We start from the raw sequence: 20,508 nt of genomic DNA, 5'->3' as shown, positions 1-20,508 counted from the left end.
CCCCCGAAGCACACACGTGTTGATGACCGAATGGCTGGTGGTGAGCAACGACCTATCTGCTGTATTTAAGTGCACGTGCTTCGACGAGAGTGAAGAAGTTCGGCCTTCAAGACAACCTAACATTGAAAGTCAGGTCGATCCGGCTTGTTGGCGTCGAGGTAGTGATCTGCGGCAAGGTCCGGGACGGTAGCTCCGCAGGGCATAAGTATTCTTAGTATCAAATGCTACTTACAAGGTCCCATGCAATTTGTTGTGCCATTCATCAGACAGACAGTTTGCTTCGGCCTTTGCCTTTCGTTCCTCCCTCTGCACAGAACATTGCCAAACAAGGAATATTGAACAATGCCAGCTGGCCTTGTACAGGATGGCTTTTACTCGTGGGGCATCGAATCAGCTCGAAATGGATGGCCGAGAGCTCCATCCATTCCATGTTGGTGCGTGGGAACAACGGACAGACTCAGCTAGGAGCTGCGGAGTGGGAAGGGAGGTCGATAGGGGATTCAGGGGCTCCCGGCACAGCTCAATGGCTCAATGATGGGTAAGGGTGGGGTCGCCTCGTAAAGACAGTGCCAATATGCGGCGCGGTATCTTGAGACTGTGCAAATATGTGGGATTTCGGCCCAATTGTACAGTCCCAGCCGTCTAGCCATACACTGTCTCGACGCGCATAGGTGGCATTTACTTAGGCCTAGGAAAGCTGCAGGCGCGTCAGCAGCTTTTGAGCAACTGGCACAAGGGGAACGAACGCTTCCGCACTCGACAAAAACTTCCCACGTTGGCCCAGCTTCGTGTCGTCGAATGCTTGCCGCTCTACTCCTCTTCTTCCCAGTAGTCTTTTTTCTGCTGGACCGGCCTCTTCTCATCAGGAAGGGCCTTAATTGCTGCTGATCCATCGTCGTCAGCTGCTCCGGCAACTTCTCCTTGACCCTTTTGTTGGTCCCTTTTGTCCTTGAGTTTCTGACTCGTCCGATCATTCACATCCTCAATTCGAGCCGAAGAGCTACGAGCTCCCCCCCCCCTTTCCACCAGCGCCTTCGCCGACCGCGCCACTCTCCATCCGCCTTGTCCCCTAGCAGGTGTCAACACTCTGCTGTGTTTCGACTTGTTCGTCTAGATAGTCATCCGGCATCTCAGACCGTCCCAACATGGCTTCCAGTAAGCCCGTCGTCGCCTCTGGCGCTGACGTCGGCGATGGCGTCAGGAGGCGTCCCATCGCCGCCGGTCAGTCCGTCCCTGTGACGGCCAAGCCCGAGGTCGACAACAAGAAACAGCTTGCCAAAAAGGTATGTGATTGATGATGAATATCACGCCTGCTCCGCTTGTGTCTTGTACATCTGCTGACGTATGGTCTCCAGCAACCCACCGCTCTCGACTTCCTCGACGAGTGGGAATTCATCCTCGCGCCCCTCCTCTTCACGGCTGTGGCTGTCTTCACCCGTCTTTACAAGATTGGTCTCAGCAACATCGTGACCTGGGACGAAGCGCACTTCGGCAAATTCGGCAGCCACTACATCAAGCATGAATACTACTTCGATGTCCACCCGCCTCTGGGCAAGATGCTCGTCGGTCTCTCTGGCGTTCTTGCTGGCTACAACGGCTCCTTCGAATTCAAGTCTGGCGAGAAGTACCCGGCCGATGTCGACTACACCTTTATGCGCGCCTTCAACGCCTTCTTCGGTATTCTCTGTATTCCTCTGGCCTACTACACCGCCCGCGAGCTGAAGCTGCGTCGCCCTGCTGTCTGGCTCGTCACCCTCATGGTTCTGTGCGAGAACTCGTACACCACCATCAGCCGCTTCATTCTGCTCGACTCGATGCTACTTTGCGGCACCGTGCTCACCGTCTTCTGCTGGAGCAAATTCCACAACCAGCGTTACAACAGCTTTGAGCCCGAGTGGTTCCTCTGGCTGTTCCTGACTGGTCTCAGCATCGGCTGCGTCTGCAGTGTCAAGCTCGTCGGTCTCTTCGTCACCTCTCTCGTTGGTCTCTACACCATCGAGGACCTCTGGAACAAGTTTGGCGATACCAAGATGCCTGTCACGACCCTTGGTGCTCACGTTGTCAGCCGTGTCGTTGGTCTCATCGTCATTCCCCTGCTGGTCTACATGCTCTCCTTCGCCGCCCACTTCGCCATCCTCGACCACACCGGCCCCGGCGATGCCCAGATGAGCTCCTTGTTTCAGGCCAACCTAAAGGGTACCCAGGTCGGAAAGGACAGCCCTCTTGAGATTGCTTACGGATCTCGTGCGACTATCAAGAACATGGGCTATGGTGGTGGTCTACTCCACTCCCACGTCCAGACCTACCCCGAAGGCTCGAACCAGCAGCAGGTTACTTGCTACCACCACAAGGACACCAACAATGACTGGTTCTTCTACCCCAACCGCGACGAAGAGCCCTACGATGCCGAGGCTGAGCCTCGCTACATTGCTGACGGCACCACTATCCGTCTCATCCATGCTCAGACTGGTCGCAACCTGCACTCGCACGAGATTGCCGCTCCCATGACCAAATCGGACAAGGAAGTTTCCTGCTACGGCAACCTGACTGTTGGAGACGCCAAGGACCACTGGAAGATCGAGGTTGTCCGTGATGCTGCCTCTCGCGACCGCAGCAGGGTTCGAACCCTGACGACCGCGTTCCGCCTCAAGCACCCTGTGCTCGGCTGCTACCTTCGCGCCGGCAACAAGAATCTCCCTCAATGGGGTTTCAAACAGATTGAGGTGACTTGTACTAAGACGAACAACCCCCGTGATACGTACACTCACTGGAACGTCGAAGCCCACTGGAACGACAAGCGTAAGTGTACCGTTCACCTGCAAGGCGCCTGAAATCAAGCTGACCACCTCGCAGTCCCTAAGAGCGACCCTGGTGTCTACAAGTCCCCCTTCATCCATGACTTTATCCATCTGAATGTCGCCATGATGACCTCCAACAATGCCCTCGTTCCCGACCCCGATAAACAGGACGACCTTGCCTCGCACTGGTGGCAGTGGCCCATCCTTGACGTCGGACTGAGGATGTGCAGCTGGGACGACTCTGTTGTCAAGTACTTCCTCCTTGGCAACCCCTTCGTCTACTGGGGCACCACCCTGGGCCTTGGCGTCTTTGGTCTCGTCATCGCCTGGTATGTCCTCCGCTGGCAGCGTGGCTTTGGCGACCTCAACTACAAGGAGGTCGACCAGATTCACTACGCTGGTGTGTACCCGGTCATCGGTTGGGTTCTCCACTACCTGCCATTCGTGGCCATGGCCCGTGTGACCTACGTCCACCACTACTACCCTGCGCTGTACTTTGCCATTCTGACGTTCGGCTTCCTTGCCGACTGGTTCCTGCGCAACAAGAACAAGACAATCCAGTACGCCATTTACGGAGTTCTTTACCTTGTCATCATTGGCTTGTACATCAACTTCATCCCCATTTGCTTCGGCATGGTTGGATCGAACAAGCAGTTCAGCTACCTGAGGTGGTCTGACAAGTGGAGGATCTCGGACCCCATCGTCTAAAGTCTCCCATTGCGATTCATATCACATGACCGTGATACGATACTGACGGGACGATGAGAGTCCTGAGAAGAATGGCACCATAGCTACGGATGAATGATGACTTTTTTTTCATCCACCTCTTCAACAACTTGTAAAGACAAGGGCGGAAGGAGGCACTTGGGGCATGGGGAGTTTCCTGCGCTTTGGGCAAATCGTACAGGCGAAGGAAAAATACAGCCAACTCAAAGCTACTTTAATGCAAGATGAGAACCGTTTTTTTCTTTTTTTTCTTCTGACTGGAGTCTCCAAGATTGTACTCGATTGAATTGATGATCGCTATGACGAAGAGTAATGGTACACGCCTTTGCAGGCGACACAGTGGGAAGACCAACGGCAATCAACGAACAAATCGACGTCGGGTATTTCGTCGAATACAGACAAGACATGAAAATTCAGCAGCTGCTCTCGCTCGCAGCAATTTGCTCTTTAACAGCACCCGCCGCCAACCTTGGCCGCATCGCCCAGCAGGATCTGCTTGTTCCCGCCCGCCGTCTGCCCCTTGACGCCCGACCGGCGATCGTTCAAGTCGTATTTGCCGGCCTGAATATTCAAGAAGATGCGCTCGGCGACCCGCATGAAGGCCTTCTCAACGCCCTCGCCGCTCTTGGCGCTCGTCTCGACGTATTCGAGCACGCCGTTCTTGCGCGCCCACGCCTCGGCTTCGACCCGCGACACTTCGCGCTTGTCGGTGCCGCTGCTGCCGTCGCCCGTCGCGGCAAGGTCGGCCTTGTTGCCGACGAGGATGACGACAATGTCGGGCTCGGCAATCTGGCGCAGGTCGTTGAGCCAGTCGGTGACGTGCTCGAACGTCTGGCGGCGCGAGAGGTCGAAGACGAGGAGGGCGCCCGAGGCGCCGCGGAAGTAGGACCGCGTCACCGATTTGTACGTCTCCTGGCCGGCCGTGTCCCAGAGGGACAGCTTCATGTGTTTCTGCGGGGGCGGAGCGTCGGCGGCGGAGGGGGGCGGGGGCGCCCGGCGGGGTTCGGGCAGGCCTTCTGGTTTTGCCGGTGCGTTGGCTGGGGGTGTTGAGGAGGCGGAATCTGCGGCGTCGTCGTCGGTCGTTGGGATGGCGGCTGGTGGCGGCGGCGGCAGGGAGTGAGGGGGCCCAACGGGGACGATACGGGAGCCAAACTCGACGCCGATGGTCACGTCGTGATGCGGGGAGAAGCGGCCCTCACAGAGGCGGATTGTGAGACTGGACTTGCCACACCCCGAGTCGCCTATGCAGACGAGCTTGGCGATGTAGTCCCAAGGTGGTGAGGACATGATGGGGAGGGATTGTGTGGTGAGGGAGGATGAAGTGGTGGTGATCGTGAGGTGGTCGTCTGTGGAGAGCACGTGGCGGCGATAGCGAGTGGTGATGGAGGTCGAAGGGTGCGATTGAGACGCTCGAATGGATCTTGTGCTTTGCGTGTCAGAGAAGAAGAGGAGCGATGGACGACCAGGCGGTATATGGGGTGAGATGGGTCGATCAGGAGGGTTGTCGATGTGCCGTGCAGGTGATGATGGAAGCTCTTGTCACGAGCTAAAGTGCTGTGTAGTCGGAGCCTTGTAGGCCTGTAAGTCCGTGTCCCAACGAGCTGTGCTTGCGGTGCGTGTGGGGCTCTCTCCATTCTGAACCGTCCTTATCGGTGACGCAAGTTGGGCAGATGATAAGCGAGGGAACCTCCCCCCCCCCATTGCGACATTGACATCCGAGACCAGCATGCGTGCCGAGACTGGCCCGGCTTTCCATGCCATCCAGCCATCCAGCCATCCAGCCATGCAGTTATTATCCATGCCATCTATGAGCCTGAGACTGGCTGCTCGTGGACCATAAAAGCAGGCTGTCCCGGTCCGCGCAGTCGAAACACCTGTATCAAAGCCCGATGTTTGACAGTCCATCACAGCTACCTTGCCAGAATACGCTTGCAAAGGATCGTCCAAAGTGCTGACCCCATACTGACCCAAGGCAAGACAGATTGGTACTCTAGAGAGCACAGCAGCGAACAACTGTAGACGTTTCACCATGCCATGATTCATATACGTCAAGATGCAATTTTACTGTATTCGACACCTCTACCTTCGCACTGCACTCGCCGAGATATCCCACGAATGTCCGACGATGAAAGCACCTTCAACCTGCCTCTCAGCCATGTTGTCGATGATCTGGCGACTATCAAGCTCCTGCGAATCAGCTGGAAGCACCATTCGCGCCCTGTTCACCATGTGTGCCTTGCTCCCTCTGCTTCAGGACAGCCCGCACGCCTGGCAGGATGTACCGCCCATAATCGACAGCATCATTGTAGTTGTCGTACCCTCGGATGGAGATGAGCTCCGCGCCAAGGTCGACGTAGTCCAGAAGGGAGTCGATGATGGTCTGATAGGAACCGACCAGCGCCGTTGATGCGCCACGCGCGTTTGTGGCTGTCACCGTGGGATACCAAAGGGCGCGGTCCTGCACGTCACCGCGCTTGGCAATCTCCAGGAGACGCTGGGATCCCACGTTCTGGGGCGCGCCGGCGGCCGGCGCATTGAGGCCGGTGCCCTTGGGGCTGTTCTTGTTGAGCGCGTCCAGCGTCCGGTGCGCCTTGGCCCAGGCCAGCTCGTCCGTCTCGGCAACGATGGGACGGAACGTCACCCAGATGCGCGGGCGGTCGGTGCGGCCCGCCTTCTCGGCCTCGGCGTAGATGCGGTCAATCTGCTCCTTCGTCTCCTTGAGGGGCTCGCCCCAGAGGCCGAAAATGTCGGCGAGCGCGCCTCCGATGCGGTACGCATCGTCAGAGGAGCCGCCAACCGAGACGTCGATGTGGTTGTTGCTGAACGGCCGCACCCCGTTGCTGAAATCCTTGAACTGGTAATATTTGCCGTCCCAGTCAAAGGGCTCCGCAGTTGCCCACGCGCGACGCAGAATCTTGATGTACTCTTCTAACCGCTCGTACCGCTGCTCCTTGTTCAGGAAGTCACCCTCACGAGCCTGGTCAGCGTCGCTGCCGCCGGCGATGAAGTGCACCACAGCGCGACCTCTGCTGAGCTGGTCGAGCGTGGCCAGGGCCTTGGCGGCGACGGTGGGGTACAACGTGTTCGGCCGCAGGGCAATGATGACCTTGAGCTTCTTCGTTACAGCCGCGATTGTTGCGCCGACGGTGAAAGGGTCATACAAGGATGAGCCGTACGGCACCAGGGTGTAATTGAATTCATAGTCGTCCAGGCTTCGGGCGTACCGGATCAGGTAGTCCAGGTCAATGCCGGCGCCCGGAATGGGGTTGAGCTCCGTAGAGCCATTTGGAAATGTGAGACTGATGAACTCTGTAGGCATATTGAAAGAGGCGCACTGGTGTAATCTGTGTTAACGAGCCGTGTAGACATTGCCAACTCATACGCATTCGTAGTTGACTTATACTGCTATTGGGGGCCATATCCCGGGGTGCGCGGGTCGTTGACCGATGGCGCAATCGACGTATTGCGATACATGCGGGAGCATCACGCCATGCCGCAACGTCGGCCTTCGGTCGGTGTCGATTCTTACAGGCTGATCATTCCGGATCTGAGAGGGGTTCGGGGCTGTTTGATTGATAAGCTTCTGGGAATGTCGGAAGGTATTGCTCAAATGGTGATGCTTTGCCACGAGCATGTCTGGATGGGAGTTGATAGCTGACTCGCACAATCCCCTTGCACAGCCAACTCGGAGGGGGTGGAAGGGGGAGCCGCACTGGATCTGGTGTTTCGTCGAAGCATTCCTTCCGTACACTATTCGCACCTTCCCATTATGGCTGTATCGAGACGCTTGGACGACTTGTCATATGCAAGTTAGGCCATCTCACCTTCGTCAAGAGAGACGATGGCCTCTCTGATCAGCAAGGGTTAGCAACGTGGAACAATCGCACTCAATTATGACATGGGCTCTAGTTTGGGTCCACAGACCACGTTCAGTCTACTTCTGCGCTTCCAGGAAAGCTTGCAAGGACTCAACAATAACCTGGTGATCATCCTCCTGTGCCAGCCCGCTCACAACGATTGCGCCAATCGGCCCCTCAACACCGTCGACACGGACAGGGAAGCCACCACCATGAATTGCGTAGTCGCCAGCCGTCTCTCCCAGTTGGAAACGAGCCTTGAAGTTCTCCTCGTTGCCCTTGTCAAAGAGGTTGTGGCCCGCCCAGGAGCTCCATCCAAATCTCAGGACAAAGTTCCTCTTGCGGGCAACCCAGTTGTCGTTCTCCGGCACAGTCCCTGGTCTTGAGGTGGCATGGAATAGCAACTGCTTGTTGTTCGCGAGGGTGATGTTGATCACTGCCGCCTGCTCCGCAACTTCTCTCAGTCGATTCCGGATCAAGACGCCGATCTCAAAGGCATCTTCAGCGGTAAAGTGAGGCAGCGTCAGTGATTTCTCCTGAGCTGTGATCTCGGCAAACTGTTACTGTAAGCAAAAGAAAGCTGATGGGGGCAATGGCAGAGCTATGGAACTAAGGCTCACAGTTGTCGGCGGCGTGCCGAGCGGCTTAACTGTCATGGTTGGCGGCGTGGGGATTGTAATAAGAGCACAATAAAGGACGGTTGAAAGAGGGCGATTGGTGATAATGATAGCGAGAATGGGCGTCGCGAGTCCATCAGTGAATTTGAGCTTGTCAAAGGTCCCTTTTGTTCTTATATTCTTTCCTCATCCTGCGCAATCCGGTACCCCGAAACTCCCCGGACATCCACCACGAGGTCATCGTGGGTTTAGTAGTGCGCCGTCTGTCGTGTTTCTCCGAGACCCCGCCATTCAGGGATGATACTCCGATAAGCGACCTGACACCTCGAGTGGTCAAGTGTCCCGAGACTCCGCGGCATCACAAGGTATTTATTGCAAATGGACCAGCCAAAGGCTTGATCAATAATTCGTTGTATCTCTGATTAATTCGAGCTGGCCTGCCACAAGTTACTTACCTAGATAGTTACAGGTGCAGAAGAACCTCAGCAGGTGCAGCATCGTGCCTGTAAACGGGGTCATCCAGGCTCCAATTCGAGTGCTGGCACAATCTCGGTACCAAGCATGTCAAAATGCTAAACTGGTGTTGCTTGAAGAAGGTATGGTGACTTATTTTATATTGATATGAGATGCAAAACCTCGTGAAGCTACTCTACAACCTCCGCAATGATCCGCTCAGGCACTTGTCTTCAGGGCACGCAGCCCAGGCCATTATAGTGCGTGGGCGCAGGTTGTGGAATGAAGAGATGCGAACTCTCGTCACGAGCGGAATATTCATAAGAAATTTGCTGCAACCGAACGAAAAGACTCCGACTTGTACAGCCCTGTCAGAAGTCGTTCGTGCCTGCCCTTACCGGAAGTTCTTTCCACGACAGCTTCAGAGACGCACCAGGGGGGTTCTTGCCAAATATAACCGACGTTACCTGGGCACCAACTTTCCCTTCTACAGTACCTACACCTAAGGTACCTAACCTTACCTAGGTACCTTAGAAGAGCTTATCTTGTCAACGCAGACACGACTACAGCATCATTGACGTGTGGCCGAAAGTCCTTCGTCCCAGTGGACCATATTTTGGTACTCCTCACTCGGAGTATGGGTTGGATTCGACTACATCCAAGCCTCGACGCCCCTTCGTTAACTTTCATCCACGGGTAAGTTCCTTACTTCGGTTCTACCGAGTTCTTCTGCTCCGTTGTCCGCTTTCTACCCTGCTTCTTCATCTACACGGACGCCAACTAACATGTGCTCGAAGAACGGCCTAACTTGCACTGCACCGACAATTTCTCTTCTGGGCACTGTCCATTCTTACTGAGCGGGAATTGAGCTATCGATTTGACAACCTCAGCGACATAAGCTCTCTCAAGATTCCGATCAAAGACTCAGGTGCCATGGGACATACTACTCACGCCAAGGCAACCGGTGTCGGAAACGCCACGATGGACGATGACTCTAAACCTGAGACCCGGCAAGACGACGACTCTGTTGAACGCGTTGACATAGCTGGAATCCCTATGCACGAACCTCAACTGCTACCTACACTCGAATTCGTTGCAGGAGATGAATGTTTCAGCAGCGACGACGCATATGCCTCACTTGTTGATGAAGGCTCCGGCGGCATTGCACCTCCGACTCTCACCAACAAGCCACCCATCGATGGTCTCATCCATGGTCTTGATAATGACGGGTCGCAAAGCTCTGTTGGCGAAGTCAGCTCAAAGAGTGGAACACGAGTCGTCTCGCTTGCTGAAGACGACCCCAGCTTTGCCGCACATAGTATTCCCAAAGGTGCTCTGAGCGACGGCATTTCAGAAGACGGGTCATCAGATACGACCGCTGATGACACGGCTTCGAGCAACGCAGACGACTCTAGTCTTGTGGTGCTCCAGAAGATCGACTCATACACCGGCGGTTCTCAAGCCGACAGCGTGTATCATATTGATCAAACAAACGATCTGCATACCGACGAAGATAATAATCACCGGAACTTTGGAAAAGCCCATTGCGAGATCAATACTGTAGACAACAGTGCAATCAACGGCTTGTCTCATGAGAATGGGACTTACAGCTGGGTATTCGACAACGAGGCCTTCAGAAACAACACTTGGCACTTTGGCGAGGAAGACGTTGTTGAACCTGCTCCGCAGATTCGTAGCAAGAAGCCCGAACCGATTTGGAAGCAGTATCCTCAAGCCCAGTACCCTCGATTCGACATGGCCCTCAATCCGACCGGCTGCGATGGTACAGAAGCAACCTTGGCCTCGAGAGCCTACCCGATGCCGAGTCCCGGCAGCTTGGTCGACCGCCAGGTCTGGGTCATTGTTTCGAGCGAGTTCTCTCGGGCCACTGATGAAGGAGAAGACGATGATGAGTCCAGCGTCGAGTACTTCAACCAAAACTAGAGCCTTGATGAGTCTTCTCGACGTGGCGACTCTGTCGTTTACTGCCATTCTTACGACGGGCCAATGGAAGCAGCCGACTATGCCCTCTTGGGCCCTCTCATCGAGCGCGGTCGTAACATAGAGCTCGACCAAATCTACCGAAGAGGTGTCGTGTTGCTCAAGAAAAGCCAACGCAAGGCATTCGCTTTCTCCTTCAGTGACTGCAGACCCGGCAAGGCCAAAACGTTCTATGGCTGGATCCCCCGATGGCGTATTCCGAGACTTGTGTGCATGGGCTGGGGCGGCTTTACGCCTGCCATTCTCCACCGCCAGTTCCGTGGGAGCAAAGTAGATGGCAAGGAGTTGGGTAACTGGAACCCGGTTCCACCCAAGCGATCATCGTCATACGGCACGACCTTTGTCAGTGATCGGAGGTCGACATTCAGCCTCCTGGTGCAGTTCAAGTCGGAGCGCGAGGGAGCTGCGCGCAAAGGAGTCACCACGTTTGCGAAGCAATATCGCGAGACTGTTGCTGCCGAACAGTGCAGGTGGGATGTGCACACCACTAATGATTTCTGGCCGATCATAGTCCCCCCCCACCTTCGAGGAAAGACCGACCAGGTCGCTGTCGAGATGCCTCAGGTTGTGGGTGACGAGAGCATGGATGCGAAGCCGTGTACCAAGGGCGTCGAGCAGTCCATCGTGTCTGGGGGGGGAGGACAGGATGGATATGTGTCGCTCGTCCCGGCTGGCTGCTGTCAACGAACCTGTGTCATACCCTGCTGAAAAAGACAAGCGAATGTGGAGGAAGCGTCATGAAAGACTGCTCAAGTCATGAGAAGCAACGAACACGGGCACGGGTGAGAGTGAGGCGGTAAGAAATACATGTTGACCAGCAAGCCACTGAGACAGACAAAGTAGCACAAACCATGGAGTTGATAGATGACAAAACATCTCCAGTACGTGGATGCCGTAATCAGTGCTCGCCTGTCCGTCGGGTGGAGACAGTGACCACTGGAACCTGTGCAGTGCTCCATGCGGGGCCCATCAGGCTGCAGCAGCGTCACGTAGCGCTCAGGCCGGCGCTCAGGCCGGCGCTCAGTCCAGGGGAGAGGTCCCGCGCACTTGCCGTCCCGTCATCAGTCATTCCTACCTAGTCATTCAGTCATGCGGATTGGGTGCACTGGCACCACTGGCGTATTGGCTCACCGACCTGTTTCCGGCAATCGGTCACTCGCCATCCTTCATCTCTCTTCTTGCGACTGTCTATCCGAACCTCATGACCCTCGATTGAAACTGGTGACAGCACGGCCACCGGACTGCAGCTTTCTCTGCACCAACAATACATACTCTTCCTGCGTCTTCTTTTCGTTGTTGAACTCTCGCCATCACATCCCAATACACCCAGAGGCCGTACCGCCATCGCCTTTGTTATCGCTAGGCAGCTCCCCCCTCCTCCAGCCTTATCTGCCTGGACTCCCAATCACCACCCCGAAGTCGACTCTGGGCCATTCGAAGGCATACTTGAAGGCAAACAACGCTCGTGTTCCAGAGGGGAGGTGGTCCCCGGAGTTTGGAGCACCATGTTTTCGGAATGTGAGTGACCCGCGCCGTGACCTCTCATCACTCACTGTTAGACGTTGCTCTGACGTTGTCGGGCAGATGCCTCGCGCTTCCTGGCGCAGTCACAGAGTAGGATATCCAATTTCGGCGGACAGCTCGACAACGGCGACAGCCCGCCTCGACAGCCCTCCGACCGGAACGCACGATCGACACGAAACCCCGGCGGCCGCTCCTTTCTCGGTAGGGGGTACACCGGCAATCCCTACGTTGCCGGCGGTTCACGGTTCGGGCAGCTAGGCTTCGCTTCCCGCATGTCCGTGGCCCGCGAGGATGCACCGCTCTTCCACAGCACGCTGAACGAGTACCGGGAGGATGACGACGAGGACGAGCGCGACAGGGATGCGGCCGACTTGTTTGCCCTGCAGAGGTCCCGTCGCGTCGCCGCTGCGAGCAAGCTTGCCGAGAGCACGGAGACGGACCCCGACGCGAGCCGTGGCTCGCTCGACCAGAGCAACGAAGGCAGCCACAGCCGACGTTATCAAGATCGGAGCATAAGGAGGGGCATTCGCAGCAGCTGGAACGGCACACGGAGTTTCAGCGGGCGTGGCAGGGGGCAAGGAGCCATCGACGAAGAGGCGGAAGATGTGCAACGAGATGCGACCGACCGGGACAGCAACCACAGCTCCGAAGGAAACCCGAAAATGGTCGACGTCGGATTAGAGTCCCAGACGGAATACGACGATCCCCCAGCGTCGCTGACGGGCGAGCTGGAAGACGACAGTAGCCCACCCGCCTTCCAGAAGTTCCAGGGCAAGGCGGATCGGAACAAGTTCATGCTTCGTAGGGAGTCAACCAACGAGTCCGAGTACGACGAGCAACAGGAAGCCGAGGCGGAGAGCCAGGTGATGCCAGCCACTGTACCACTAGCCGAGGGCGAGATATTCAAGTACGACCCCTTCTTCGCCTGGGCGTTTCTCATTCTTCTTGCAGCCCTGCTTTCGACCTTCGTACTGGTGTGGCTGCATACGTCTACACGCAAGGGCATGGGCGACACGATTTACACAACACTGCACGCATCCTTCCACATGCTCGCAGTCGACACTCTGATCTCGGTCATCGTGGCGCTTTTCTGGCTTGCGGCTCTGCGGTCCTTCGCCCGCCCCCTTGCGGGCCTCATCGTCGTTGCCGTCCCCGTCATCATGGGCACCTTTGCGCTTTACGCGTTCGTGTCGAGTTTCAAGGGCTCAACGCATGGGGCGAGCTTCCAGGACCGCGCACTGCGGTGGGCCTCTCTGGTGCCAGCTGTGAGCTGTGTGGTCTGGGTCTTCCTCGTCATCAAAGCTCGTCACAGCATCAGGCAGGCGGTGGATATTCTCGAATTCGCGAGCCGCATCCTGGCGGCCAACTCGGCTCTTCTCGTCCTGGGCTTTGCCTGTCTGGCGTTGATTGTGGTGTGGACTTGGATCTGGATGGGCATGTTCACGCGCATTTTCCTCGGTGGCTACTTCTCCAAGAGCCTCGCACGGTTTGTCATCCGGGTCTCCAGCTGGTGGCTCGGCGTCTGGTTCATTCTCATGTACATGTGGACAGTCGGCGTCATCAACTCGGTGCAGCGAGCGACAACAGCGGCGACAGTATCGCAATGGTACTTTCACCGCATGGCGGCGCCTGCGCCGTCTTCCAACGACATTGTCATGGCTGCTATGGGACACGCCTTGACCACGATATTCGGCAGCATCTGCGAGCAGACGTTCCTGGCATTGATGATCCGGGCCCCTCTGCTTGTTCTTCCCAGGAGCCTGTCGAATATCATTGAAGCCATCAGCTCACGGATCATCCCTACGCCCATCGCTGCCTTGACGAACCCCCTGACCATTACGTACGGCGCTATACACTCGCAGAACCTGCAGGCGGCCGCGCGTGGTCTCAGTCGCATGGAGTTCCTGTCGCCGGGGCGCCCGACGACGACTCTGACGCCACACGTCTTCACGTCATCTCTGCGCGGTGCCCGGTCGCCCACGCTGCCGTACCGGCTGGCCAAAATGCTCCTCTACGCGACCCGCTTCATCATGGCCACGGCGCTCGGGTTCGCAGGCTGGGTCATGACGGCGAAGCAGCTACGGATCGCGGCGTCGGACGGCATGGGCACCCGCGGGTCGGCGTACGCCTACATTGTCGGCATCGTCGCCAGCTTCATCGGCTTCTCAGTCATGGGCGCCATGGAGAACATACTCAGCGGTATCGTGGACGCGGCCATTATCTGCTACGGCAGCGAGAAGCTCATGCGGAACGGGAGTGGCGGGTATTGCATGGAAGCGGCGTATCTCTTTGGGGAGAGGCGTCGTGATGATCGGGACTTGCCTTGATGAGGAACAGTCTTCTACGTCTCTTTCTGTTCCTGGGGGGTTTTTTTTCTTTTTTTTTCGTTGTCAGAGTCGGTTTTGGCGTTGGATCGGGACCGGGATCGGGACGTCGTCTTGTCGACCATGGACCTCCAGCGCTCGGGAACGGGGGTGCTTTTTGGTGTTACTGAGTACCGGCAGCGAAACGCATCTAGAAGGAATGCAAGTTTGAACTCATCATTGATTCGTTGTCCGTCTGGTCTTGGCTGTCGCATGGTTCTCTTGGGCTCCACGACTACACATGGCAAGTGGCTAATGCGAATGATGTGCAGGATCAAGAAAGGCACGCTTCTTAGCACCACCACTTAGACTTGCTGGGCAATGAGCTTCATGCTGGTGCGTAGAGCAGAAGGACCAGTGACGAGGCCAGCCAAGGAGTCCACCGAGAGGGGCTGGGTGTCCTGCGTGGAGGAGGAGGAGGAAGGGGGAGGAGGGGGGGGCTTCGGACATCAACCGAGCCAGGCACATGGACGATACGATGGGTCGAGCTCAGCTTCAGCTTCATGTCAAAAAAGTGGTCTACAGAATGGGGGACGTTCTGGAAAGAAGCGAGTGAGGCTCTGCTCTGGGATTCCCTTCAACACAGTACAGGACATGGCCCACCGTGCAGTTTCCGTGGGCTGCGCCACCCCAGCTTGCGCAGCCCTCCCTCCTACGCCCCGGGCGGCGGATGAATCGAGATGGGGGATCCCGCCCTCACTGGGCGAGAGGAGCGCACAGTGGCCATGGTGCTGGGGGGAAAGCAAACCGTCCGTGTTGGGACAGGGACAGAGGGAAGGAAGGCCAAGGCTAGTGAGGAGGTGTTTTCACTTGGCGGGCACGCGGGGGGAGGGGGCGAGAAGAACCAGGCTGGGCCATGAGGATACAACTGATTCGGGGGCACACCGCTTCTGGTTGGCAGATAGGTGACGGGAACAAAAGGGGGGGGGAAACACCCTGCCTTCCTCTTTGGATGGGCTTGCCACATGATGATGACCAGCAGAGACGAGGACGGGAAAAAGCTGAGGCCCGAAGCCTGGTCACGATGTCATCGTTGGAGGCCTGCACCAGCCACACCATGGCCCTGGCTGTCTGGGTGCCCTGCCTGCCCTACCCTACAGCACGCGTGGGCCGAGGGTCGCTTTTCGCAGGGCGACTGTTAGGGGGCATGGGCTGCGCTGTAGAACGACGGAGTTCAGCGTGCAGCGTGCAGCGTGCAGGAACGTGTGGCAGGAGCTACCCTGGGCGCTGGAGGGCGCGGCGGGCGTGGCGACAAGGGTCGCGACGATGCTACAGTGCGCCATTGCTCGCCGGGGTGTCTGGGCGGTGGATGCGCATTGGCCGTGGCTCGACGATAGCGGGGTGTCTCCGACGCAATGAGGGGCAAATCGAAGGCCAACTTGACGCACAAGGTGTAAGGTGACTTCTCAGTCGGCAACCGCATTCCGAGCCTGGAGCTTCCCTACTGCCTCAGCCTAGGTAGGGACCCAGGCGTGGCGGAAAGAGTCCACTTGACTTGACTTGACCTGCAGGCAGCGCCTGAGTGCTAAAAGTCCGGGGGTTTCGTCATCTGCGTTTCCGCGACTCTCTCCCCCCCCCCCTCTTTCTCTGGCATCATCGTCAACCTACTACAACCTTCACCACGGCTGCGCCAGGTCACTACGTTGCGCATTCTCATCCACAATCTGCAATCACGATAGTACATTCTCACATCGAAACTGCGTCCACCTCTGACCCCCCACATGGCCGATTTCGAAGCGCCATCGGGGCCTCCCCCTCCCGAGCTTCCGCCTGGCTGGACAGCGCGCTGGAACACACAGTACAACGCCTGGTGAGTAGTGACGAGCCTCGAAGCTTCTCTTTCACCTGCCTGCGCCTGTCGCAACATCGGATCAGACAGTTCGCTCACATTTCCAGGTTCTACGTCAATCTCCACACGAAACAGTCCCAATGGGACAAGCCCACCGAGCCGGCGCTGCCGCCCCAGAACGACAACCCAGATGGCCCCCCTCCCGGATACGCCCCTCGCCCCGGCGACAACCCATCTACCCCCTCCGACGTGAAGCACAACCCCTACACGCAGGCTTCCGCCAGCCCCCAGCCCGGCGCAAGCTCCTCTCAGCCTCCTCCCGCCCAGGCCGCCGGCCCGCCCCAGCAGCAGCAGCAGCAGCAGAGTGACACGCGCGGCAGCTTCCCCCAGCAGCTGCCCCCGCGTCCCGAAGATCGCGGCAAGAGCAGCGGCGGCGGCCTCATGGGCAAGCTCTTAGGCAAAGTAAAGGGCAGCAGTGGCGGCGGTCATATGCCCCAGGGTGGCTACCCCGGCCACGGCTACGGCGGCCAGCCGCAGCAGCAGTATGGTGGTTACCCCCAGCAGGGCGGCTACCCGCCCCAGCAGCAGTACGGAGGATACCCGCCCCAGCAGCAGTATGGCGGCTACCCGCCTCAACAGCAGTATGGTGGTTACCCCCCTCAGCAGGGCTATCCCATGCACGGCGGCGGCTACCCCGGCTATCAGCAAGCTGGCGGCAGGAGACCAGGCGGCGGCGGCGGTGGTATGGGCATGGCGGGTGGCATGATGCTCGGTGCCGGTGCCGGTATGCTCGGTGGTGCCATGCTGGCGAACAGCTTCAACGACTCGCAGGACGAGGCGTATCAGGACGGATACGGTAAGGACCCTCACCAACAATGTACAACACCCAGGTGCTAATCGTGCTGCAGAGGACGGTATGGATGATGGTGGTGACTTTGGCGAGTAAACGATGCGCCAGCGACGGCATGCAGGCGTAGTAGTTGAAGTTGGGCTGATGTTGGATTTTTGATTTTCGTGTGGATGGACTGGTCAACTGCTCTGAGATGAATGCGCCTGGCATGGCTTAACCGCTGTCAGCTCTGTCCATGTTGTTAATTCGATTCCTTCGCATTTGCTTCCATTTACAAGTGTACGGCCGGATATGAAATTTGTTTATAAAGGCGCTTCGCATTGCTTCATCCTAGGCATAACTGTCCTGTGAATGATGCCACTGCAAGCCGTGTCTAGTGCGCAGGTCCCGTCCGGCAGCGTACCGTCGCCCCTTTGTCGCTTGCTTCGTGTACAGATTCTTCAGACATATCGCATTCTCAATATTCGCCTGCGAACGGCTGTCGACCATGACGGCGCGTCCTCCATCCCCCCGTGGCCTTGCTTTACCTCTTTCCGTTCTTCTTTCCAGAGCCCGAAGCGGCGCCAGAGCCAGAGCTGGAGCCCCCGCCCGCGAGGAAGCCCGCGACGTCAAAGTTGCCCATGGGGTTGCCGCCGCCGCCGGCCTGGTTGGCCGCTCCGCCGAGCAGCGAGCTCATGGGGTTGCTGCGCTGGGCCTCTTCGAATTCCCTGCGCATTTCGGGGTCCACTGCAGAGCCATGTTAGTACATTCGTGCTGCTTGGTGCTGCCGCGTGATCTGATCCGTTTCGAGCAGCCGACCCTTTTCGCGCACCCGACGACAGACTGCAAACTGACCCGCTGACGGGTCACGGGGTGGGAGGGAAGGACAGTGGAGAGAGAGGTACGCACTATTCTTGAGCATGTACGGCATGCCGAGGAAGATGCCCATCGTGACCATGCCCATGAGGATCATGGGGTTCTTCATGACAATGTTGACAATCGAGACTGCGCGCGGGGAGCACCCGTTGCGGTTAGTTCGTGCGACGAAAAAATGTACGCTGGGGAGTTGGGAAGGGCTTATAATCGAGGAAGCCAAGGGGGGGGGGGGGACATACACTTGCTCCGCTCGACAAAGTAGCCCTTGACGCCGACGGCGCGGACCTCGAAGCCCTTGCCGCCGGTGGAGAACTCCTTGCCCTGGATGGCCTCGCCCTTGTTGTCCCAGTCGTTGCCGCGGTACGTCTCCCAGGCGTAGAGGGAGCCGTCCTCGGCGACGTCGATGCGGTACGGGACGAAGATGTTGGTCGTGCAGTGGACGTCGAGCAGGTAGGAGGCCGGGCCGGTGAGGTTGCGGAAGGTGAACGTGTTGTGCGGCGAGAGGGCGGCCGCGTGCGTGGCGTGCAGCGTCGAGAGCGTGGCGTGCGTCTGCGGCGGGAGGGTCTGCGGGTTGAGGTTCGAGGTTGTGGGAATGGAGAGCGTCAGAGTTGTTTGGACGGCCTGGGCGGCGCAGGAGAAGAGGCCGAGGAGGCCGGCTAGGGAGAGCTTCATCTTGGGCGGTATTCGGTGCGTCGCAGGGGACGGTGGGGTTGCCGGTGTTGATGGTGATGGGGAGGTGGATGGAGGAAGGTGAAGCGATGAGGATGAGGTCAGGTCTGGTGGTTTGGTGGTTTGGTGGTTTGGAGAGCTCAGTTCAAGTGGACCAATAAGGTGGGGGTGGATCCCACAATGGCTTCGAACCTCATATCCTCAAGATCTCCCCAAGCACCTGGTGTCCTTCTGGAACAGTCACACCCCACAGCCTCAGCGCCCACACCCTGGTAAGGTGCAGGAACTGAGCCGCGGCCGATCTCACCGCCGGTGTCTTCGCAACGCAGGATGGGCATGTACTGAGCCTCTGAGTCAAGTGCCCCCAGCGTCATTCCGGCCTGGACAACTGTCTGAATCTTCAGCACTGGTGATGTCCCACCAGCCGTAGGTTGTATAGTAGTGCTTGGCTAGACCTTTGGTATACAGATTCCCAGTCTCTGGTACCGGATTCTAGCTAACCCACCTACCTAATAGTCATTGCTCCGTTGCTTAGTGCAAGCGACATTGCTACCTCGCTTGCCCTGGGCTCGACGACGCATGTTATCATGGGCACCTGCGCATTCGGAGACAGCACAGGAATCTTGAAAAAGGTGAGTCTACAGCCGTACGATAATCATCTTGTCTTGGAAAGGAAATAGGCGGCAGTCGTGGAGCAAGGCACATTGATGTGGGGTTACGTACATGTGGAGGGCCCAGCGGACTTGTCTTGCCTCGTTGTACTTGACATCCTCCACGGCCGGGGCAGCACTCTTCTATCGTGGACGGCATCAACACCATTGCTATCCGCCTGGGTCGAGCACTACACCCCGACTGCATTTATCCACTGAATCCAAGCACATATGAAACAAATAAGGCCTCTAGAGGTAATGAAACAGGTAGGTCTACAGGATCCTTTTCGTTATTTATCGGATGGTTTTCCTAGGGGCCTAGCCCAAGGGAACGCGATGCGGTCGCTGAGGGCTCAACGATGCCTACGCAGAAGGGTTCGAGCACCCTCCAAGTCACAGTAGAACTACCGGAGACGTAGTGGAAACGAGTTAAAGTCTCTACGTACATGTAGACTGACGCGTACCCAACTGCGAGTGCTCGGTGAGCAGGCGATTACGCGAAACCAATTCGGACTCTTAAGCATAGCTTACCACGGCGACAGCGCTGGCAACAGTAACTGCCCTGAAAATAGAAAAGTCTCGCTGCCTCGGCATTGCCGGCAAGTCTCGGAGATTGCTTGTCATATAGAAGTTGGTTATAGCTGCCAGAGGTTCCGGATCGCAAACCCTAAAATCCGCCGTGAAGAGGGCTGTCGTGCATTCCTTGCTTCTGCCAGGCGAATGTTCTTGTTGAAACCCTCCGAAAGTTTAGATTCATAACTTAAACAGGGTGCCAAGATTCGTGAGTAATATCACCTTCTCGTTGGAAGTAATACGTCTGTTGTTCTGCCGCCTCGGAACCGCCGCTGCTGCTCTACTTACAAGTATGCCCGTGGAGGACAGACCACTCCTCCCTGCGATAGCGAAGCTTACATTGCGCCTCCCGTTATTGGTGTCAACGGGGTGGGCCACTGGCCAAAGAAATACACGTGGTCGCCTACTATAATGCTCTGCACGGAGCAGAAGGCGACCCTGCCACCCAGTGAAGGCCGGAGTCCGGGATCTACGCACCGCGGGACCTACCGGGGTCAACGTCACACACTACATGGTATGTTGTGGTTTCTTGCCTACGTCGTATCCTTACTATGAACCGACCCTGCGGGAATGAGTCTGTATGAATTTGGCCATCAATAGTAGGGCCGTCATCAATCGGGGAATATGAATTTCCTTCGCGATTAGCGTAGCATTAAGTTTTCCCTTTCTTCTGAAGATGTTGAGCTCCCCCGCACCTCGCCTTCACGTGCTTCACGCCGATGGCTGATCGAACCCCCCCCTCCCCTGGGTTGCATCGGGATGAATTCAAGCTGGCTGAGCTGA

At 57.2% G+C, this 20,508-nt stretch overlaps 8 protein-coding genes across 8 annotated transcripts; 5 read left to right on the top strand and 3 right to left on the bottom strand.

Annotated features, from left to right (window-relative positions):
- Positions 1-1,145: 1,145 nt before the first annotated feature.
- Positions 1,146-3,506, top strand: POMT2 (Protein O-mannosyl-transferase 2; the record flags this gene model as incomplete). Its single annotated transcript, XM_028640533.1, has 3 exons — positions 1,146-1,283; positions 1,356-2,799; positions 2,854-3,506. 3 exons carry the CDS (start codon positions 1,146-1,148, stop codon positions 3,504-3,506), a joined length of 2,235 nt encoding a protein of 744 aa, XP_028495284.1.
- A 465-nt stretch (positions 3,507-3,971) lies between these two features.
- D7B24_006401 (uncharacterized protein) lies at positions 3,972-6,843 on the bottom strand (the record flags this gene model as incomplete). The annotated part of the gene is made up of 2 exons (XM_028640532.1): positions 3,972-4,870; positions 5,751-6,843. The coding sequence occupies 2 exons, from the start codon at positions 6,841-6,843 to the stop codon at positions 3,972-3,974; spliced, it is 1,992 nt and encodes a 663-aa protein (XP_028495283.1).
- A 615-nt stretch (positions 6,844-7,458) lies between these two features.
- On the bottom strand, positions 7,459-8,037 carry D7B24_006400 (uncharacterized protein; the record flags this gene model as incomplete). Its single annotated transcript, XM_028640531.1, has 2 exons — positions 7,459-7,938; positions 8,002-8,037. The coding sequence occupies 2 exons, from the start codon at positions 8,035-8,037 to the stop codon at positions 7,459-7,461; spliced, it is 516 nt and encodes a 171-aa protein (XP_028495282.1).
- Positions 8,038-9,088: 1,051 nt separating this feature from the next.
- On the top strand, positions 9,089-10,395 carry D7B24_006399 (uncharacterized protein; the record flags this gene model as incomplete). Its single annotated transcript, XM_028640530.1, has 2 exons — positions 9,089-9,147; positions 9,342-10,395. The coding sequence occupies 2 exons, from the start codon at positions 9,089-9,091 to the stop codon at positions 10,393-10,395; spliced, it is 1,113 nt and encodes a 370-aa protein (XP_028495281.1).
- Positions 10,396-10,458: 63 nt separating this feature from the next.
- D7B24_006398 (uncharacterized protein) lies at positions 10,459-11,160 on the top strand (the record flags this gene model as incomplete). The annotated part of the gene is made up of 1 exon (XM_028640529.1): positions 10,459-11,160. One exon carries the CDS (start codon positions 10,459-10,461, stop codon positions 11,158-11,160), a length of 702 nt encoding a protein of 233 aa, XP_028495280.1.
- A 797-nt stretch (positions 11,161-11,957) lies between these two features.
- D7B24_006397 (uncharacterized protein) lies at positions 11,958-14,303 on the top strand (the record flags this gene model as incomplete). The annotated part of the gene is made up of 2 exons (XM_028640528.1): positions 11,958-11,970; positions 12,037-14,303. 2 exons carry the CDS (start codon positions 11,958-11,960, stop codon positions 14,301-14,303), a joined length of 2,280 nt encoding a protein of 759 aa, XP_028495279.1.
- A 1,757-nt stretch (positions 14,304-16,060) lies between these two features.
- Positions 16,061-17,025, top strand: D7B24_006396 (uncharacterized protein; the record flags this gene model as incomplete). Its single annotated transcript, XM_028640527.1, has 2 exons — positions 16,061-16,149; positions 16,236-17,025. 2 exons carry the CDS (start codon positions 16,061-16,063, stop codon positions 17,023-17,025), a joined length of 879 nt encoding a protein of 292 aa, XP_028495278.1.
- Positions 17,026-17,501: 476 nt separating this feature from the next.
- D7B24_006395 (uncharacterized protein) lies at positions 17,502-18,505 on the bottom strand (the record flags this gene model as incomplete). The annotated part of the gene is made up of 3 exons (XM_028640526.1): positions 17,502-17,704; positions 17,867-17,962; positions 18,073-18,505. The coding sequence occupies 3 exons, from the start codon at positions 18,503-18,505 to the stop codon at positions 17,502-17,504; spliced, it is 732 nt and encodes a 243-aa protein (XP_028495277.1).
- Positions 18,506-20,508: the final 2,003 nt, after the last annotated feature.

This window comes from Verticillium nonalfalfae (assembly GCF_003724135.2).
Source record: "Verticillium nonalfalfae strain VnAa140/NRRL 66861 chromosome Unknown scaffold_45, whole genome shotgun sequence".
NCBI lineage: Eukaryota > Fungi > Ascomycota > Sordariomycetes > Glomerellales > Plectosphaerellaceae > Verticillium > Verticillium nonalfalfae.
The sequence above is the reverse complement of the archived record's forward strand: the minus strand, read 5'-3'. Positions and strand labels throughout refer to the sequence as shown.